The following is a 21,215-nucleotide window of genomic DNA, read 5'->3' on the forward strand; positions in this document are numbered from 1 at the left end:
GTGACTCTCCTGTTTTACCACACATGAAAGGCGTTTTACTGGATTGCGGCCAAAGTGTGCTGACAAAATGTTCCTCGCACCATTACACCACCACCACCATGGTGACCTTACCATCTCAGCAGAACTTAAGACTTATCAGTCCTATCTTCTATTGTCTAATTTTGGAGAGCCCATGTAAATTGCGGCCTCAGTTTCCTGTTTGTAGGCAACTTTAGAGGGACTCCTTTGCTGCTATGCTTCATTTAGAGTCACATAAATCGTCTTTTTCCCTCCTTCTAATGCTGGGTTTGAACTTCAGCTGGTCATTCTGACCAGGCTTACATGCCTAAATGTGCTGAGCTGTCCATTTACATGAAGAAGCAGCTGAACATGTGAGGCTATTAAAGTGGCTCCTGAGTCAATAATAAAAAAAAAGAAAGATAGCATAATAGGTGTGAAATTTAAAAGCATCCATTCTCATTTTCAGGTTAGGATGAGGTGCTTTTACTCAAAGAGATGGAAAATGGGTCATGCTTTGTATCATTTTACTTTGCTCATTGCTGAACATTCACTGAGATTCATTTCAATATATTTTTCTTCCCTGAGAAAATGCCTCTGGGATCTGAATGAAGTCAGAAGTGAAATGATGCGTTGCCATGCAGAGTCCAGAGCATCCATTATACATTGTAAATAATGTAATGCAAGCTGGTTCTCAGAGTTATCTTAATCCAGATAACGCTTGTTTTCTTTGTTGCAGTTGTTTTCCAGTTTCTCACTTTGGAAAATCATTTTCTTGCTGTAAGAAATTTGCATCTTAAATATGTACCTGTTGGCCATGGATATTTAACCTAATATATAATAATGAGACTGGAAAAAAAGGGGAAATGGTTTTTAGAATGAATTTAATCATTAGGCTGCTATTATACTTTGATTTTTATATGACTTAAACTTAAGAGATTTGAAGTCTCTGATAGACTGTTAATGAGCTTTAGGCTTGTTCAGGCCTTTTTGTACCTTTGTAAGAATTTTAATATTTATTCTAAGTCAAGCTAAATTTAATGATGCCTGCCAGTACTATACTATATGCAGTAATTCAAAGAAGGTCACATATAAATAAGTTTATTATTATTTTTTTTTAACTTTTCAGCAGAAAGTTCAAACAAACCATATTATTTTAATGTTTTTGCTCCAGTCGGGACAAAATTAATGAAATCTTAAAGAGCATGACCCCGGACCAGCAGCAGGCCTTTGGATTGTGGTACAGCAAAGCATTGTCCCCCTCCAGCATCACCAGAGGTCAACAGTCGCTCATCAAGGACACAGGAAACCTGATCGCCTACCTGCCCTTCCAGAACTTCCAACACCTCTCAGCTGCTCAGGTAACGGCCCTCTGAGCTCTGACACCTGGCAGGGAAACTTGAGAAGCAAGCAGCTAGTTGGATCGGCCCCAGGGCAGAACACAGCCACTTGTCACACGCTGGTCAAAAGAAAGCACAGACTCATCTGTCTCTGTCACTACTGTGGGTTTTATTCTAGGGGCCAGTGTTCAATAAGTAATATTGGGAAAACATGAATTAGGAATGAGCATGGCTACTGATATTTCAATACTGAAGTAAGAATAAATAAAAGGAATTGTTTCAAACTTTACAAAACAAAATGAGAAAACTCCCCCACAAATTGACATTTTACACTTTATGTTTTGTGTGACTTTCTTAAAAGTTTTGAGTTTGTTAACTTTTTAGCATTAGATGTGCACAAATGTGTTATGCTATAGAGGCAAGGAAGTAAAGAAACATATACCTTTCCAAAGGTTTTACTATAATTGACCTTGGATGGTTTGCACTGCTAATAAATACAACATATAAACAAATATTACCTTCCATTTAGTCTGAATTAAAAAAGCATGGGCAAAGGGGAAACATACATGTTTGTCTTTCAGCTAATCCTTGTTTAAAGTGCACAGCATGCAGTCTTTTTATCCTCAAATTTTACACTGTACTGTTTTTTTCTTTCCTTGTCACTATATTGCAAAATGTATTGGCCCATTTTTAATACTTAATTGTGATATGTCACTTTTGTAATGCTTTCATCGGCAGCTGCTTGATGGGCTGGATGTGTTGCAGAGAAACACCCTCACTCCACTAAAGCAGGAATTTGTAGCACGCAACCTCATCAGCACCTACAGGAACCTAACAGCTCAGGACTTTTCCAGGTTTGGAATGACTATAGGAAGGCATTTCCAACATTTTCCATCCATGTTTTCTTTTTGTAATCATAGATAAAACCTGACAGAACACAATGTGTTGATGCATGCTTAATAATCCAGGAATAGAAATAAATCCCCCAAAAGTTTCAGCTGTATGCAGCATTTTCAGCAAGGGAAACATTTCTTTATCTCATCCAAGTGAAATCGCTGAAGAAGTTCTGGGACAACAGTAATTAGTTTTGATGTAATGTTGCTGGATGGTCTTTTTTAGGTGCATTTGAACCTTTTATTTTATTAATATAACTTAATAGTTTGTCATATATACAATCTACTTGCTTGACTTCCAATCCTCATAACTAAATTTGCTTTATTTAAAAAAAGTATCACCTACACACAATATTAAAATTTCAAGGTTTGTTGTAAAGTTTTTTTTTTAAATTATTTGACAGCATGTGTACTGATTAGTTAGAAATGCCTTGATTTCTTTAGGTTATAGAAACCTTTAAAAATGACACAAAAACCTTTAAAATAATCAATCAAACCAATTAAAAAACTAAGATCTTTCTTTCTTTCTTAAAATTAAATACATGTAATATTTTGGCAGGTGTTTCCTGTGAGTGTGTTGTTGAAACATTGCTTTGTGATTTCAGGCTGGGTAGTATCGCATGCCTGGCAGACCCAGATGATCTCTATGTTTATAAAGGCACCGAGGCTTTCAGTGTGATCCGCGAGAGTATTATGAGCTGCACACGTAAAGGACTCCGTTTGCCAAGTGACCTGGTAGGAACAGAACTCATGTGCAGTTCCTTCACTGTTTTTTTAAATGTATACTTTCATGTAATAATTGCTCTTTTTGTTTGTCTTAACTTTGTTGGCAGGTTTTCAATATTTTACTGAACACCACCGAGCTGCAGGTCCCGTCTGCAGTCCCTGCTGAGCGCCTGGCAGAGATCGCGCTCCTCCTGCCCTCGCTGGGCGTGACTTTCCTGCAGGGTCTCTCCACGTCTCAGCTGCTTTCTGTCCTCCCCACCCTGAACTCTATTCCATTCAGTCCTGCACAGGTAGAGGAGTAAATTAAACCTGAAATCTATACCAGAAGCTGGTAACCACAGTCATCATCTGTAATTGGTGTAATTTCCTTTCTTACTAGCAAATTGACTCTTTTCTTTCCAAGGCCCGGTTTCAGTGAGTGTACAATCATGTGTTGGCAGTAGATGGTTGGATTGCGTAGCAGCTGGTGGGAGTTTTATATCTTAGGAACAGCTGACAGCCTGGCAGCCTGTCTCAGCACTGGTGACAGGCCTCATGAAGAACAGACCTAAGCTTTACTTCATCCTCTGCTCTCATCTGAACTGAGGCCTTTTGCGTTTTCCTCAGCCTCACAGCTGTTGGTTTCATATGTCTTTAAGGAGTCTTGCAGAGAAGTAACATCTTCAAAGCTACACATAGTTTGTGCCATTTCGACCGAAACGGTTGTGTGAACAAGTGTTACTAAACCCCACAAGACTTTCATATTTTAGGAAACGGTGAATTTAACCAACATGTTGACGAGGTGTTTGAATGATTACTTGTTTTGTTTTTAATGTTTCAGGCAGCTGTAATAGTAGACAAGCTGTCTTCAGTCAATGGAGTAAGTTTTGGAAACTCATCACAGTGAAGTGAGTTCAGTTATTGTCTCTGTATTTTTGGGCCTTACACTTACATCATCATCATCTCTCTCCCGGCTGCCCAGTTTATCCCAGACCGGCTGGGGGAGCTCGGCTCTCTCATTGTAGGAGTGAAGACAGAGACCTTGCTGATGCTTACATCTGATAAACTGCTCTCAACCCTTGTTGCTATTTCGCAGCACACACAAGGTCTCTGTCTGCTTGACAGAAAAGGCCTCCTCCTCCCTCCACAAGCCAATGCTATAGCCACCAAACTATGGGTAAAACACACACACACACACACACACACACACACACACACACACACACACACACACACACACACACACACACACACACACACACACACACACACTAAATGCCACAGTTTAATTTGAAGAAATGCATTGTATTTGTTTTTGTTATAGCCATGTAATTAACTCTTTTCTGTCTCCTCCTTTAGTTCAAACAGGGATCTTTGGGCTCAAATCAAGGGGTTCAAAATGTGGGTTTACATGAGGGTGATGGACAGCTTGACAGATGAGGTCTGGAAACTGTGATGTTTGCAGATTACATTGTGATCTATCGTGAGAGTAGGGAGCAGGAGGAAGAGAGTCTGGAGAGGTATCCACTGGAGAAAAGAGGAACGAAAGTTAGTAAGACAGAATACATGTGTAAAAGCAAAGCTGCGTGAAGGTGAAGGTAGATGAGTTTAAATACCTGGACAGTGCACAAGCGAGGTGAGTGCAGCCAGGGTGGAGCTGGTGGAGATAAGTATTGAGGGGTTATTTGTGACAGAAGGAAGCAGCAAGCGTGAAAGGGAAGGTTTACAAGATGGCAGTGAGAACTGCTGATGTACGGTTTGTCTATAGCTGTACTAATAAATAAAAACACAGGAGGCTGAGATAAAGATGGCAGAGTTGAAGATGCTTAGATCTTCATTGGTAGTGACCAGAATGGACAAGATTAGAAATAAGTACATATGAGGGACAGCTCAGGTTAAGCATGTTGGACAAAAAGTTAGAGAGGCAAGGCTGAGATGGTTTGGACACGTGCAGAGGAGGGAAAGTGGATATACTGGCCAAAAGATGTCAGGCAGGAGGAAAAAGGGAAGAACACAGAGAAGATTCATGGTAGTGGAGGGAGACGTGGAGAACGCTGGTGTGACAGAGGAGAATGCTAGGGATGGGGTGAGATGGAGGCAGTGGCACCTCCTAAAGAGAGCAGCTGAAAGAAGAAGAATGCATCTGTGTCGAGCACCTGCTGCAACGCTTTGTGTTATCTTTACTGTGTTTAGGGCTTCCCAGAGGTGGTCACCTGGTTGAACGATGTAGCTCCTTTGCTCGGCTGCACACCACTAATCAGTGTTCTTCCAAGGAAACGTCTACTTGTGAACAGCCTCTCCAATACATCTACAAAACCCTGGAACACGCAGCAGGTATCACAACAGCGCACATCTGTGACATTAGCGCCTGCTTTGCATTACCGCAGAGTGGTAAACAGCTCGGCTTGAATAAATATAAAAGAAAGTTTATGAGTGAAACATTATTAGGAATTCAAAACGGGGAAAGGAAGAGGAAGAAAAGGGTAGGAAGTTTACATCTTTATGCGCTGTACCAACACTTCCGGTATATGAATACGTAAAAGCTTCTCACAGTGAAGCAGGGAGTTCTCTGTTGTGTTTTGATCTCTTCATGCTTCCTCTTATTGGATATGCTTCCTCTCTGTTGTGAGGTGTGCATGACGCTATCTCGATTAGCTGCTAAATTATTAAGTGAAGAATGGCATCATCAGCGACACTGTGAATGGATCAGCCTCTGAATGCAACCGATCATGCAAACCTGCATGCTACCACTACAACGCCAACACTTTTCCACTTTCTTCCCCAGGCTAGAGGAATTTTCAGAGAGGTTCTTGATACTAATCCAAATCTGATCAAACAACATTTCTTGTAAGTACACTTAATCTGACAGACAGATGAACATGCAATCATAGCAATTATTTTCTTGTCTGTTTTCAAAATATATGAACCCCTTTGATGGTTGATGCTCTTATTTTCCAGCAATTTTGCAGCTTTATAAATTAACTATTGCGCATCTATTGACTCTAGGAGTCTGGGAACGCTGGGGCAGGGTGTGAGCTGTGCTGTCTTAAGAGATCGTTTTCAGGCAAATCGGTCACCTTCTTCAGCGAGAAGCATCCTGGCCTTGCTCAGGCAGCAGCCTGGTCTTCTTCACACCTCACTGGTAATTACACATCAATTAATTCCTGACATTTAAGATATTTACGTTAATTCAAGGATCATTAATGTGTGACTTCTATTATGTGTCTGTTGTTCTGGACAGAAAAACTGTATAATCGAGGTGCTCTATCAGTTTGAGTTCTTCTTTGAACTGCTTGAAGATCTTGGAGTTGAAATTGCACTTTCAATGCCGTAAGTCCAAAGCTGGCATTATAGTTACTGCAGAAAAACTTTAATATCCATAAGATTTGCATGCCTTTAGTGAAAAATGAGTATGTGTGCAATGCAGGAGACCCTTGTGTACTCTTTGCCCTGAAACAAAACTTTGGATTGTTTTGGTCTTGTGTGTTTGTATCTTGCAGGGTGAGTGCCATAAAAAGGTTTTCCGCAGATATGATGAACAGTCTCAGGAGGATGATTATAGCAGGACCGCATCACTTTCTCCTGCTGTCCCGAACAAAGCAGCTGCTGCTGGTTGATAAAATGGCGCAGAGGTTGGTAAGTAGAGCCTGATTTCCCAGTGGCCCTTTTCTGAGGTTCAATGGAAAAGAAGCTACCAAAAGAAGACAAAAATGATAACAGTTATCTGGATTTATTCTTGTGTTTGTCTTAAAATATAATCTGAGCTTCTTCCAAGTTTTAGCTAAGACCAAAAACACCGTTAAAATTAGCAACTGTCAAACATTTACAAACAGCGGAAAAGTAAGGTGGAAGTTTAAATATTCATCCATCATCAGTTAGGAACATAAGAACTGCACAGTACTCGGTACTCACCACAAAAATGAGCACCTTGCTAAGATAACACACATCAAAAAAAGGCTCATCAGTGTTTCTTATAGGTTCATTTCAGTGTGGACGTCTGTGAGATCAAGTTCAGTAGATCAGATTAGTTTGGAGTCCACACCTCACCCCCATACAGATACTGTTGAAGGATCTCAAGAGTGTATGACACTTTTTAAAGTCTGATCTGCAGGTATCAGTTTGTTTAACGTTACTTCTGCCATAAAAGGTGCCAACAGTTATTAAATCCACTAGCATGTTGAATTTTGAATGTATGCAAGCAAAAAGGTTTTTATTAAAGAGTATACACTGCTTCTGAGTTTTTGTTAAATAAATAATGACATGGTGTAATATGTCATGTGTTGTGTAATCTCAGGTTGTAAGACATGGTTAAAAGCTAGTTAACTTTTAACCATGTCCTAATAAGTAAAACCTTAGAATTGCATTTTGCAGACTTGCAGAGTGTGTACTTTCTTTTTACCATGAGCATAGATGAAATGTTAGAATTGAGATAATCAGGATTTACCAAAGAGTTAATAAATAGTTTTTCTCTGCCAGCTTTTAGTTAGTACGCTTTTCTTGTTTCCCATGTCTCTTGAAATATCCTATTTTTTATTTATATATTTTTTTGTGCTTTATTTCCAGGGCATGTATACAGGCGTGTTCACGGAGGAGGAGTTCCGTTTGCTTGACATCATGGCACCGTTTGTGGTAGATGAGGTTTTTATTCAGGTGGACCGCAGGTTCTTCATTCAAAATCTGGATTTCCTCCATGGGCTCTGCTACAGCAGCACCAAGATGGAAATCGTGGCTCGTATTCTCCAAGAGCCTGCTGCCTTTGGGTAACATTACCACAAACCGAACTGTCTGCTGAAAGGAGATACAGTGTTATTCAACATTTATTCAACAAGTGATTCTCAGGAAAACAGCAAGACTGAGCAGCTGTGTGAGCTGTAAAATAAATAAATAAATAAAATTAACATAAAGATCTGAAATGATAACATGTTACATAGAAAGGTTAAATTGGTCCTTAGGTTAAATGAGAAATAATGACAAGAAACAGTATTTAAGAACCCTTTCTGTGGGCAGCTCCTCTTTAGGTCACAAGTTTAGAAACACATATATGCTAATCCACATTTTGTCTTTTGGCCCGCTTGTTTCCTATCAGTCCCAACCAGCCGCAGCAGATGGCTTCCCCTTTCCTGAGCCTGGTTCTGCCGGAAGTTTCTTCCTGTTAAAAGGGAGTTTTTCCTTCCCACTGTCACCTCACTTCTTAAGGAGTCCTCTGATTGTCAGAGTTTTCTCTGTGTTATTTTCCTTATAATTGATCTTACAATACAAAACACCTTGAATTGACTGTTTTCATTTGGTGTTATATAAACAAGAATACATTAAATTGAATTAATCACAAAAATAATTATAATATTTTGTGTGGCGACTGAGCTCAACTGCTGAAAACTGACATTAAGGTATATAATTAATTAATTTCTGGCATTTCTACAGCATCATTAGCAGTTGAGGTGTAGGATTAAGATGACTAAATATCTTTGCATTCCCTGTAAAGTCACTTACCCAGCCTACGCTAAGCTTCAGCTGAAAGCCCCCATGATGTTAAAGCACTGATAAATTTGATCATTTATTTATAGCTCAGTGATGATGAGCCGATTCCCTTCACTTATGTTGATATGCACTGCTCTTTTTATATAGATTTGTATTATTAACGTTGTATTAAATTGGATAACTAATATAATATTAATATTCCCAAACAATCTAACTGTAGTTTCATCACTCCACAGTTGGTCTGGGTGTTTTTTTTGGCATATCAACCTTTGTTGTGATCATAAGTTTAGAGTTCACATCATTTTTCCAAGCTACATTGTTACAGTAGAAATTATATATTCATTGTGAAAAGGAAGAATGCAATGAGGTCTGTGTTAATCATTGAACTAGACTATTTGTTCATAAGTGTAAGTTAGATGTGACCATTTTAGGAATGAATTTTAAAAAACTGTAGTTCACTTACTTTTTCTTGCACTGTATTTATTATGTTTTTCCACGTCAACTGCATCACATATATACTAAATGGGTGAGAATTTCAAGAATGTGAATGTATCCATAGAATATTTAGTTCACAGAGGCATGAATTAATCAACAAAGTCCAACGCAGCAGTTTTTAGAAGTTGGCCTTGTAAGGATGTTTCTTTTACAGTTTTTATAGGTTTTAAAATGAAAATGAAGTTATATGAAATTTATTTTCTAAACTTTCCACTGATAGAGGCTTTGCACACAACCTGAGATAAAAGGAACAATGATAGCATGATCTTGTCTCCCCCTCATAGCCCAGTGGAGAACTGGGACCAGACAACACTCAGTCAGGTGGACCGCTTTCTCTTCTTCCTGCCTCAAGACAAACTGCAGCAGATTTCCCTGGTAAGTTTATTGCTGCACTTCTTTCAGTATTTAATACTTCATATCTGAACCCAGAGCCTGAATAGTTCCCCATATTATTATTACTTTTTTCAAAGTGCAACACATTCGCTGAGTGTCCAGAAGTCCACAGTGGAGCTTTGTGTCAGAACTTGATCCAATGACATGTTAAGTCAGAGCCTGTAAAGAAATCTCTCGGGTGTCACATCTCCAAAAGGTGTCAAGATCAGGTGATGAGGTTGCTGTCTTCCTGTAACCCATTCAAATGTGCGTGTTGCTGTCTGTGTCTGTGTGCCCGCAGGCATTGATGACTGTGGAGCGAATAGAGAAGCTGTTCATGAGCCACCATCAGTGGGAACGTGGGGACATCGGGATGCTGTGTTCAGATGAGACTGAGAGGAAGACCATTTTTGAAAGGCAGCAGTTTGTTCTGCAGTTTTTCCTGGGCTTCCTTAAACTAAATTCTCAGTCATGTAAGCCTTACTTTGGTTTCTCTTACAATAACCTTGTATGGTTTTCATCAAATTTGGTGGGATTAAGAATTTCTTCAGTGAATGTAGCATTCTCTGCTGCCTTTGAAGTGTCACAAGACATGACATGGACCCATGCAAGGGCTCTAGGGAGGAAGAGGTTCATATCAGTCTACAGAAAGCAGACTAGTTTAGTTAGCTTATGTTAGCATATACTCTTGAAAAAAGGTGAAACAGCCGGCGAAGATTTTTTAGTTCTGCAAAGAGCACTTTCAATTTTAATAACTTCAAGTAAAAAAAATTATGTGCAAAGGTGTTTCACGATCAACAGTCAAGTTGCCAAACAGTGAGGGGACATCCACTGTAAAATGTATGCGGCTAAAGAAGGAAAAACTGGATTGATTACAGTGAATGTTGCATTTTTTTGGAAATCAAGGTCCTGAAGTCTAGAGAAAGAGAAATTTAGAAATTTCAGTATCGTAAATCCTTCTTTCATTGAGCTGGCATTTCTAATTTTCATGGGCTAAAAGCCATAATTAATAATAATCAGTTTAACCAAAAAAAATAATCAAACAAACACTTTCTCAATAGTTCACTTCCCACATAATTAATATAGAATATATGAAAGTTAGCCTTGTTTAATTAAAGTAGGAAATTAGGAAAAAATCATCCACCTTTTCTTTCAACTTTTTATGCTATATAAAGTCTATATACTCTGTTATGCAGTCATATAGAGGGGAGGCGGGGGGGGAGGATTATTGGTAGGCAAACAGCATATTGAATGAAAAATAGGCAGTGGGGTAGTTAATATAGCTTTGTGATGCTCTCTATTTAGTATGAATAACGTAGTTAAGTTAGTGAGTGAATTGGAAATACAGAATGATAATGTTTATTTTTTATTTATTATCCAATCACGTGACCAGGCTTGATGAAAAAAAACGTTTTATCGCCTCTAAGTAAAGACTGGAAAATGAACTGAAACAGTGGTCCAAAAAAAACAACAAGTTATTAACCCAACCATTGTTTTGGATGGAATTGTTATCCTTCTAAACATTGTTTGCATTATTGTCTTTTGGTACAGCTGAAAGCGTAATACATTTGTGCGTATGAATTTCTTTGCAAGTTGACTTTTGTAGCAGGAGAACTTGCTGATCTTCTAACAGTGAAAATTAGCTTCTTGAATTAAATTTTTCAGAAAGACTTTGGCTAATACTTTTCAGTAAACAAAAAAACTTGACAACTTCAAACTAAGCCATGGTTATATTACATTGCTGACACATTTTCATAGATAATCTCCTGATCATATGTTTGTGTGTGTTGCTGGCCAGTGACTCCAGTGGTTCCTACTTGTGAGATTCTGCATACAACAGCCCCCTCCGTTTGGCTCTCCAGCAGTTTGACTAGCATGCCTTCATCTGCCTTCTCCAACTGTCTGGAGCTGATGGGTCACGACCCGTTTCTTGCATCCTACCAACGCACTGAAGTGCTCAGGAAAGTCAAGCAGGTCAGACTGATTGTTAATCTGAATCAGTCCAACAAAAACCTCTTACATGTGTTTCATTTGATGATGGCCAAAGTTTACAGGTCTTAACACTGTGTTTCTGCTCTGTCTTTGCTCCGGGCCTCTCGGTATTAACGTGAATATATGAAGATATATGGCCCAGTCTCATCCTTCTCCCAGGCTGTGATCTCTCAGCTCGGTGTAATAGCGACACAGCTATCATTAGACGAGCTGAATGCCATTCGACTGACTGAGCGGAGAAGCATCGCCGCTCTGGGCACAGTCAGTGACTGGAATAGCAGACAGGTAAGTATTTTAGCCACTGCAGTTCAAATATTTACATGTTACATCAAAATTGCTTTGTGTTTTGGGCAGTTTTTATTTCGTCTGATAAGAATAATACCAGCTGTGGCATTATTGTGCTGTATTAGACTGGTTTATAACTTGTTGTCGTCCTAGCTGGCCACACTGTTTTCCACCGTGTTAAACTCCACCAAGCAGAATCCGAGCCAGCTTGACTCCAGCACTCTGGTGGCAATGGGATACATTGTGTGTGGCGCTAAAGCCACAGAGCTGAGGTCTTTCAATCCTATAGAGCTCAGGTGCGCACAATATCGGAAAATGCTTAAATGAAGCGTATTTTTTCAAGCCCAGCTTGACACTTGAATTTACTTTGTACTCTGTCTCCCTCCGATGGCTGCAGTAAGGCGGTTCTCAGGCTGGGTCGGCTGAGGCTGTCTTGCTCAGAGGAGCAGCTGCAAGCTCTTGTTGAACTGCTAACCCACAGCCTCGTTTTTGGACTCATGAGTTCCTGGGGCACCGATGTGTTCATTGAGATCGGAGTCCTGGCAGGTATTGTCTATTCATTGTCTTTTCCACATGAATTTTAGTTGTACTATGCATAGTCCTACATCTGCCTTAATGTGTGGTGAGAGATTTAAATCAAAGACATTTTGTTTTCCTCTATGCTTTGCTGTAAAAGCTTTTGATTCATTGTTTCGAGCACCCTTTGCTCTGTTTCACTGGAACACTTTGCTTGTTTTTCAGTGGGTATCCCAGACATGGCCATGTCAGCGCTGGTAAAAGAGCAAATTGAGGGAATCGCACCTTTGGCTATCTCAATGATGGCACCAAAAAAGTTTGCTGTGAGTCAAGATTTAATTAAACCAACCATATCTTGGGTGTTAAACATAAAGCACGGGGGCCAGAAATGAACCAACAAAGACTCCGATCCGGCCAACTGGATGGCTTTAGAAAATGTGAAGGAGGAAATACTATTTTTGACTTTTAAATGTGTTTTAATAACTTTTACAGCAATTCCTGCTAATGACAAACTCTCCCACAGCAATCTATACTACACCACAGTATATCATGTCAGAGATTAAACGGGTAGTAAACCTTCTTTTCACTGGCAGAAAGATTAGTTTCACTGGTCAGGGCCGATTATTGTAATATCAAGGTGAGCTAAACTACATATGTGTAAAAAGTACATAATTTTTTAGTAACATTTGTTTTTTTACAATAAAAAAAATGTATTCCTGTTTTTGCGTCCATCTTGACAAATCTTTATCATGTCTTTAATTTATCTTTATCTCTATCCCCCCGCTGTGTGTTTTGTTTTCAAAAGGTGGTATTCTCCCAGGAAAAGATCGCCATGTTCTCCTACGAGCAGGCTGTTGCAGTAACTGATAACCAGCGCTCTGTTCTGTCAGACCTCCAGAAAACAGCTCTAGCTATGGTGCTAACACCCTGGGACGATAAGCTTGTAGACTTCAGAGGTAAAACCTGAATCACTGCTGTCCACTGATAACCATTAAACTTGATTTGTCTTCTTTATGCATTAATCGCTTTACCTGATGAAAATATAATCGCCCTTATCAAAACTCTTACCAAAGTTTTATGCTAGTTTAGGTACATCTTGCTATTATCAGGTTGGATCCACTTTTGCCTTCAGAACTGCCTTACTTCTTAATTCCTCTGAGATTTTGCTCCATATTGACATGATAGCATCATACAGTTGCTCCAGATCTGCAGACTGCACAATCTCTTGTTCCACCACATCCCAAAGGTGCTCAACAAGGCTGGACTGGGACAAAAAATCGGCCTGGGCATTTTGACTAGAGACCGGCCCACCAGGATAAAGATTGAAAATGTGACGTCATTCAGGGGTAAAACCGCAAAGGATTCTGGGAACTTGTGGCAAGAGGTACTGGCGCACGCAGGCTTTCAATTGAACTCAGTTACACAGCGATAAAAAGAAACCCAAAAAATGGCAAGAAGCTGTTGTATTATTAACTGCAATAGCCGGTCGCATGACAGCCACGGGAAGCCAACGGGTAAAGAGATCGTTTTTTTTTTTATCGGATTAAGTCGTTGAAGAGAAATTTTTTAAGCCATGTTTCCGAAGTAAGAGCCGACGGATGGAAACTGCGGTAAAGTGAGCCGTCATTTGTGAGCCGCGGTCAAGCCAGCCGCCTCCTATCCGCCGCATAAATTTCCTTGCGCTTTTACACCAGTCTTTACGGTAGCGCCTTTTCGCTTTATATCCTGATTGAAAGCCTAGACTCGCGCGCACACGCACGCGCGTGAACAGTCACACGCACGCGCGCACACAAATTACAATGGAACAGCTCAATACAGCCATCGTGACAGTCTGGTTGCATATTCAAAAATTCATTAAAAATCATTCTTAAAAGTTGATGCCAAGCTTTCAACACAATCCTCTTCTCGGACACCTACTTTACCTCTGGGCCAGTTTTTACCCAGATTTACTGTAATATTACTCAGAAATCACAGTAAACTCATATTCAGTGCAATACAGTCAATGCACTACAATTATGTTTATTTCAAAAATTCATTAAAAGTCATCCTGAATAGTTGAGGTCCAACTTTCAACACATCCCTCCTCTGGGACACCTACTGTACCTGTGTGCCAATTTTCATCCAGATTTACTGTAGAATTCCTCAGAAATTAAAGGGTACTTGTATTCAATGCAATACAGTCAATACAATAGAATTATGTCAATTTTCAGAAATTCATTAAAAATCATCCTGAGTAGTTAATGTCCAACTTTCAACACATCCCCCCTCTGGGACACCTACTGTACCTGTGTGCCAAGTTTCATCCAGATTTACTGTAGAATTCCTCAGAAATTAATGGAAACATTTATTCAATCTAATACAGCCAATGCACTACAATTGTGTCAATTTTCAAAAATTCATTAAAAATCATCCTGAGTAGTTGATGTACAACTTTCAACACATCCCTCCTCTAGGACACCTACTGTACCTGTGTGCCAAGTTTCATCCAGATTTACTGTAGAATTCCTCAGAAATTAATGGAAACATTTATTCAATCTAATACAGTCAGTACAATAGAATTATGTCAATTTTCAAAAATTCATTAAAAATCATCCTGAGTAGTTGATGTCCAACTTTCAACACATCCCTCCTCTAGGACACCTACTGTACCTATGTGCCAAGTTTCATCCAGATTTACTGTAGAATTCCTCAGAAATTAATGGAAACATTTATTCAATCTAATACAGCCAATGCACTACAAATGTGTCAATTTTCAAAAATTCATGAAAAATCATCCTGAGTAGTTGATGTCCAACTTTCAACAGATTCCTTCTCTGGGACACCTACTGTACCTGTGTGCCAAGTTTCATCCAGATTTACTGTAGATTTCCTCAGAAATTAATGGAGACATTTATTCAATCTAATACAGCCAATGCACTACAATTGTGTCAATTTTCAAAAATTCATTAAAAATCATCCTGAGTAGTTGATGTCCAACTTTCAACACATCCCCCCTCTGGGACACCTACTGTACCAGTGTGCCAAGTTTCAGCCAGATTTACTGTAGAATTCCTCAGAAATAAAAGGGTACTTGTATCCAATGCAGTCAGCCAACACAATTTAATTATGTCAATTTTCAAAAATTCATTAAAAATCATCCTGAGTAGTTGAGGTCCAACTTTCAACACATCCCCCCTCTGGGACACCTACTGTACCTGTGTGCCAAGTTTCAGCCAGATTTACTGTAGAATTCCTCAGAAATAAAAGGGTACTTGTATCCAATGCAGTCAGCCAATACAATTTAATTATGTCAATTTTCAAAAATTCATTAAAAATCATCCTGAGTAGTTGATGTCCAACTTTCAACACATCCCCCCTCTGGGACACCTACTGTACCTGTGTGCCAAGTTTCATCCAGATTTACTGTAGAATTCCTCAGAAATTAATGGAAACATTTATTCAATCTAATACAGCCAATGCACTACAAATGTGTCAATTTTAAAAAATTCATTAAAAATCATCCTGAGTAGTTGAGGTCCAACTTTCAACACATCCCCCCTCTGGGACACCTACTGTACCTGTGTGCCAAGTTTCAGCCAGATTTACTGTAGAATTCCTCAGAAATAAAAGGGTACTTGTATCCAATGCAGTCAGCCAATACAATTTAATTATGTCAATTTTCAAAAATTCATTAAAAATCATCCTGAGTAGTTGATGTCCAACTTTCAACACATCCCCCCTCTGGGACACCTACTGTACCTGTGTGCCAAGTTTCATCCAGATTTACTGTAGAATTCCTCAGAAATTAATGGAAACATTTATTCAATCTAATACAGCCAATGCACTACAAATGTGTCAATTTTCAGAAATTAATTAAAAATCATGCTGAGTAGTTGATGTACAACTTTCAACACATCCCTCCTCTAGGACACCTACTGTACCTGTGTGCCAAGTTTCAGCCAGATTTACTGTAGAATTCCTCAGAAATAAAAGGGTACTTGTATCCAATGCAGTCAGCCAATACAATTTAATTATGTCAATTTTCAAAAATTCATTAAAAATCATCCTGAGTAGTTGATGTCCAACTTTCAACACATCCCCCCTCTGGGACACCTACTGTACCTGTGTGCCAAGTTTCATCCAGATTTACTGTAGAATTCCTCAGAAATTAATGGAAACATTTATTCAATCTAATACAGCCAATGCACTACAAATGTGTCAATTTTCAGAAATTAATTAAAAATCATCCTGAGTAGTTGATGTACAACTTTCAACACATCCCTCCTCTAGGACACCTACTGTACCTGTGTGCCAAGTTTCATCCAGATTTACTGTAGAATTCCTCAGAAATTAAAGGGTACTTGTATCCAATGCAGTCAGCCAATACAATTTAATTATGTCAATTTTCAAAAATTCCTTAAAAATCATCCTGAGTAGTTGATGTCCAACTTTCAACACATCCCCCCTCTGGGACACCTACTGTACCTGTGTGCCAAGTTTCATCCAGATTTACTGTAGAATTCCTCAGAAATTAATGGAAACATTTATTCAATCTAATACAGTCAGTACAATAGAATTATGTCAATTTTCAAAAATTCATTAAAAATCATCCTGATTAGTTGATGTCCAACTTTCAACACATCCCTTCTCTGGGACACCTACTGTACCTGTGTGCCAATTTTCATCCAGATTTACTGTAGAATTCCTCAGAAATTAAAGGAAACTTATATTCAATTCAATACAGTCAATACAATAGAATTATGTCAATTTTCAAAAATTCATTAAAAATCATCCTGAGTAGTTGATGTCCAACTTTCAACACATCCCTCCTCTAGGACACCTACTGTACCTGTGTGCCAAGTTTCATCCAGATTTACTGTAGATTTCCTCAGAAATTAATGGAGACATTTATTCAATATAATACAGCCAATGCACTACAATTGTGTCAATTTTCAAAAATTCATTAAAAATCATCCTGAGTAGTTGATGTCCAACTTTCAACACATCCCCCCTCTGGGACACCTACTGTACCTGTGTGCCAAGTTTCATCCAGATTTACTGTAGAATTCCTCAGAAATTAATGGAAACATTTATTCAATCTAATACAGCCAATGCACTACAAATGTGTCAATTTTCAGAAATTAATTAAAAATCATCCTGAGTAGTTGATGTCCAACTTTCAACACATCCCCCCTCTGGGACACCTACTGTACCTGTGTGCCAAGTTTCATCCAGATTTACTGTAGAATTCCTCAGAAATTAATGGAAACATTTATTCAATCTAATACAGCCAATGCACTACAATTGTGTCAATTTTCAAAAATTCCTTAAAAATCATCCTGAGTAGTTGATGTCCAACTTTCAACACATCCCTCCTCTAGGACACCTACTGTACCTGTGTGCCAAGTTTCATCCAGATTCACTGTAAAATTCCTCAGAAATTAAAGGACATTTATATGCAATTCAATACAGCCAATACACTACAATTATGGAAATTTCAAAAATTCATTAAAAATCATCCATAATAGTTGAGGTCCAACTTTCAACACTTTCTTACTCTGGGCGTCCTACTGTACCTCTGGGCCAAGTTACATCTCAATTCACTGTAATCTTTATCAAAAATTGAAAGAACAATTATATGTCAATGCTGGATGTGTGTCCTTTCAAAGTGACACTAAATAACAGAACTCAGGCACATCAGGGAATAATCCAAAAGGCGGATTTATTAAACAAAAACAACATACAAAATATCTCTAACCCATACTACATAACCTAAAAAGAAACAAAGGGACACTTAGAAGCACAAGGAAACAATACTGAAAGGGCAAGAGACACAGTCCAAACATAATCCACAACTAAAATGCCAAAAGAACAAGTCATCCCACATAGCAGACGGGTCTTGCCTGGATCTGGTGTCAAGCCGGCACTGCTGGCTGACTTCTGGCATGGTAAGATGGCACTGTTTATGTGATGGCATGCCACATTTGGCCTGATTGGGTGAATGTGACATGTTGTATAGAGCACTTTGAGTAATATGGGTGAGTAAAAAAGTGCTGTATAAGAATCAGTCCATTCACTGTCTGAACAGAGTTTCGTCATGTTACTTTTGCACTATTATGTTCCAGCACATGTTGTTATTACATGGCTTACATGGCTAAGGTACACATTAGGCTGACATCTGGGGCCAGAGCTGAAACTGTTCTGGGCCAGCACAGGGCCAGCAGTGTGTCTGCAACTGGCCTTGTGCTGGCTCATGTGTGGGCCACCTCTGGTAAACCAGATCTGGGCCACCATAGGGCCGTCATTCTTTGCGGTACGCAGGCCATGTGTAAGCACATTGTGTGGGACAGATCCAGGCCATACCAATTTTGCTATGTGGGAGGAATTATGTAAAAATAGAAACATCATAAAAATGAAAATGAACATAAAGTAAAATGTACTGAAAAGAACATCAGTATGGCCATCATTATTTGCTTGGAAAGTCTAAAGTTCCATGGCTTTGAACAGCCAGAGAACGCAATGCCCAGCTTAGAATGACTAAAAGTAACTTCTTTTAACATTCTGTCATTCTGCTTCTATATCAAAAATCCACTAAAAATAGTCATTTGAAAAAAAATATTCGCCACTTTTCATCAGTTTGGGTTCCTCTGTTTATAGCAATTTTTAGAAAAGAACCCAATACCTTTGTCACTATACAGTTGTACAGTGAGATACAGAGCATCTCCTACTCATTGCAAACATGCTGGGAGGGTGGCTCTATCCGCCTTAGTGCAGCTGCTGTACCATACTGTGATGCAGTAAGTTAGTAGGCTCTCAATGGGCGAGTGGTGGAAGGGTGAGCTGTAGTCCACAAAGAGCATTCTGGCATAGCTCTGCCGCTGTTCTAGGTGACTCAGCACCGAGTGGAGGGTGATGGCATCTTCTGTGAATCTGTTTGCACGGTATGCAAACTGGTGGGTGTCGAATTCTGGGGGGAGGTAATCCTTGGTGTGCTGAAGGACTAGTCTCTCAAAGCATTTCATGATTACCGGTGTGAGGGCCACAGGGCAATAATAGTTCAGGCTGGTGATGGGAGACTTCTTTGGTACTGGGATGATTGTGGCTGATTTTAGACAGGATGGGATGGCTGCTTCATCCAGTGAGAGGTTGAAGATTCTGGTGGAGATGAGGGTGAGCTGGTGGGCACATGGTCTTAGCACTTTACCACTTATTCCGTCTGGACGCCTTCCTGGGGTTCACTGCTAGGAACACTCATCTGACATCGTGCTCCGTTACAGTGAATGGAGCGGTGCAGGAACCAGGTGAGGATGAGGATGGGAGCAGGGCTGAGGCAGATGAATGCTGCTGTTGTGGTGTTTCAAAGCGGGCAAAGAAGCTGTTTATGTCCTCTGCTAGCTGCACACTCAGGTTTTCTGTTTTCACAGTTCTGCCTCTGTGGTTTATGATGTCTATTATTCCATGCCATGTGTTGTTGCTGGACAGGTGGGACCCCTTTTCAGGTCAGCTCGAGCAGACCTGTACAGAGCTCTGTCAACAGACCTACAGGGAGTGCAGAATTATTAGGCAAGTTGTATTTTTGAGGAATCATTTTATTATTGAACAACAACCATGTTCTCAATGAACCCAAAAAACTCATTAATATCAAAGCTGAATGTTTTTGGAAGTAGTTTTTAGTTTGTTTTTAGTTTTAGTTATTTTAGAGGGATATCTGTGTGTGCAGGTGACTATTACTGTGCATAATTATTAGGCAACTTAACAAAAAACAAATATATACCCATTTCAATTATTTATTTTTACCAGTGAAACCAATATAACATCTCCACATTCACAAATATACATCTCAGAATCAGAATCAGAATCGTGTTTATTGGCCAAGTATATGTGCAGACACATACAGGGAATTTGGTTCTGGTAGATGGTGGCTCTCAAGCACAGCAATGTAAATCTCACACACACACACACACACACACACACACACACACATAAGTGTCTATATATACACATTACACATACATACACAAAGCTATGTAAACCAACTATAAATAACGAATCTAAACTTATATACATAAAATACAGAAATGAATGAGGTGGAATGAATACTACAAAATGTACATAAGGTGCAGTTGCAGTCTGGCAGTGGGAGCAGTGTGACAGGTCAACTGTTAAGAAGGGAGATGGCGAGGGGAAAGAAACTGTTCCTGTGTCGGGTGGTCCTGGTCTGCAGGCTTCTGTACCGTCTGCCAGAGGGCAGCAGATCAAAAAGTCTGTGTGCAGGGTGTGAGGGGTCTGCGATGATTTTCCCTGCCCGTTTCCTGGTTCTTGAGAGGTACAGATCCTGGATGGAGGGCAGGGGGGCGCTGATGATCCTTTCTGCTGCCCGTACAGTCCGCTGCAGTCTGCTCCTGTCCTGTTTAGTGGCTGCTCCATACCAGACTGTGATGGAGGAGCACAGGACAGACTCAATGACCAGTGTAGAACTGGATCAGCAGCTCCTGTGGAAGACTGTACTTCCCCAGTTGTCTCAGGAAGTACATCCTCTGCTGGGTCTTTTTGAGGATGGAGTTGATGTTGGTCTCCCACTTCAGGTCCTGGGAGATGGTTGTACCCAGGAACTTGAAGATCTTCACAATCGACACAGGGCTGTCTGATATGGTGAGGGGGAGCAGAGTTGAGGGATGTCTCCTGAAGTCCACTGTCATCTCTACAGTCTTAAGAGTGTTCAGCTCCAGATTGTGCTGACTGCACCAGAGTACCAGCCGCTCAACTTCCTGCCGGTATGCAGACTCATCACCATCTTGAATGAGGCCAATGACAGTGGTGTCATCTGCAAACTTTAGGAGTTTGACAGCAGAGTTATTGGAGGTGCAGTCGTTAGTGTAGAGGGAGAACAGTAGTGGTGAGAGGACACATCCTTGAGGGGCACCAATACTGAGGGACCGGGTTTCAGAGGTGATCTCCCCCAGCCTCACTTGTTGCTTTCTGTCTGTCAGGAAGCTGGTGATCCACTGACAGGTAGCTGGTGACACGCTGAGCTGGGAGAGTTTGGAGGAAAGAAGTTCAGGCACAATGGTGTTAAAAGCCGAACTAAAGTCCACAAACAGGACCCTGGCATAAGTTCCCGGGCGGTCAAGGTGTTGCAGGATGTAATGCAGCCCCATGTTCA

At 39.9% G+C, this 21,215-nt stretch overlaps 1 protein-coding gene across 1 annotated transcript in view; it reads left to right on the forward strand.

Moving 5' to 3' along the window:
• strc1 (stereocilin 1) overlaps positions 1–21,215 on the forward strand; it is a 38,511-nt gene that overhangs the window by 8,220 nt on the left and 9,076 nt on the right. Inside the window, exons 9-28 of the mRNA XM_085402705.1 lie at positions 1,172–1,358; positions 2,076–2,191; positions 2,836–2,965; positions 3,064–3,246; positions 3,777–3,815; positions 3,918–4,112; positions 5,129–5,269; positions 5,721–5,782; positions 5,942–6,077; positions 6,177–6,265; positions 6,436–6,571; positions 7,499–7,695; positions 9,193–9,283; positions 9,582–9,753; positions 11,079–11,254; positions 11,402–11,557; positions 11,711–11,853; positions 11,955–12,103; positions 12,299–12,396; positions 12,879–13,029. Coding sequence (XP_085258831.1) covers positions 1,172–1,358; positions 2,076–2,191; positions 2,836–2,965; positions 3,064–3,246; positions 3,777–3,815; positions 3,918–4,112; positions 5,129–5,269; positions 5,721–5,782; positions 5,942–6,077; positions 6,177–6,265; positions 6,436–6,571; positions 7,499–7,695; positions 9,193–9,283; positions 9,582–9,753; positions 11,079–11,254; positions 11,402–11,557; positions 11,711–11,853; positions 11,955–12,103; positions 12,299–12,396; positions 12,879–13,029 — 2,747 coding nt within the window. The remainder of the gene's footprint in view (positions 1–1,171; positions 1,359–2,075; positions 2,192–2,835; positions 2,966–3,063; positions 3,247–3,776; positions 3,816–3,917; positions 4,113–5,128; positions 5,270–5,720; positions 5,783–5,941; positions 6,078–6,176; positions 6,266–6,435; positions 6,572–7,498; positions 7,696–9,192; positions 9,284–9,581; positions 9,754–11,078; positions 11,255–11,401; positions 11,558–11,710; positions 11,854–11,954; positions 12,104–12,298; positions 12,397–12,878; positions 13,030–21,215) is intronic.

The sequence above is a fragment of the Rhamphochromis longiceps genome, linkage group LG1 (genome assembly GCF_057381845.1).
Source record: "Rhamphochromis longiceps isolate RC_006_pf linkage group LG1, R_longiceps_female_GT1.1, whole genome shotgun sequence".
NCBI lineage: Eukaryota > Metazoa > Chordata > Actinopteri > Cichliformes > Cichlidae > Rhamphochromis > Rhamphochromis longiceps.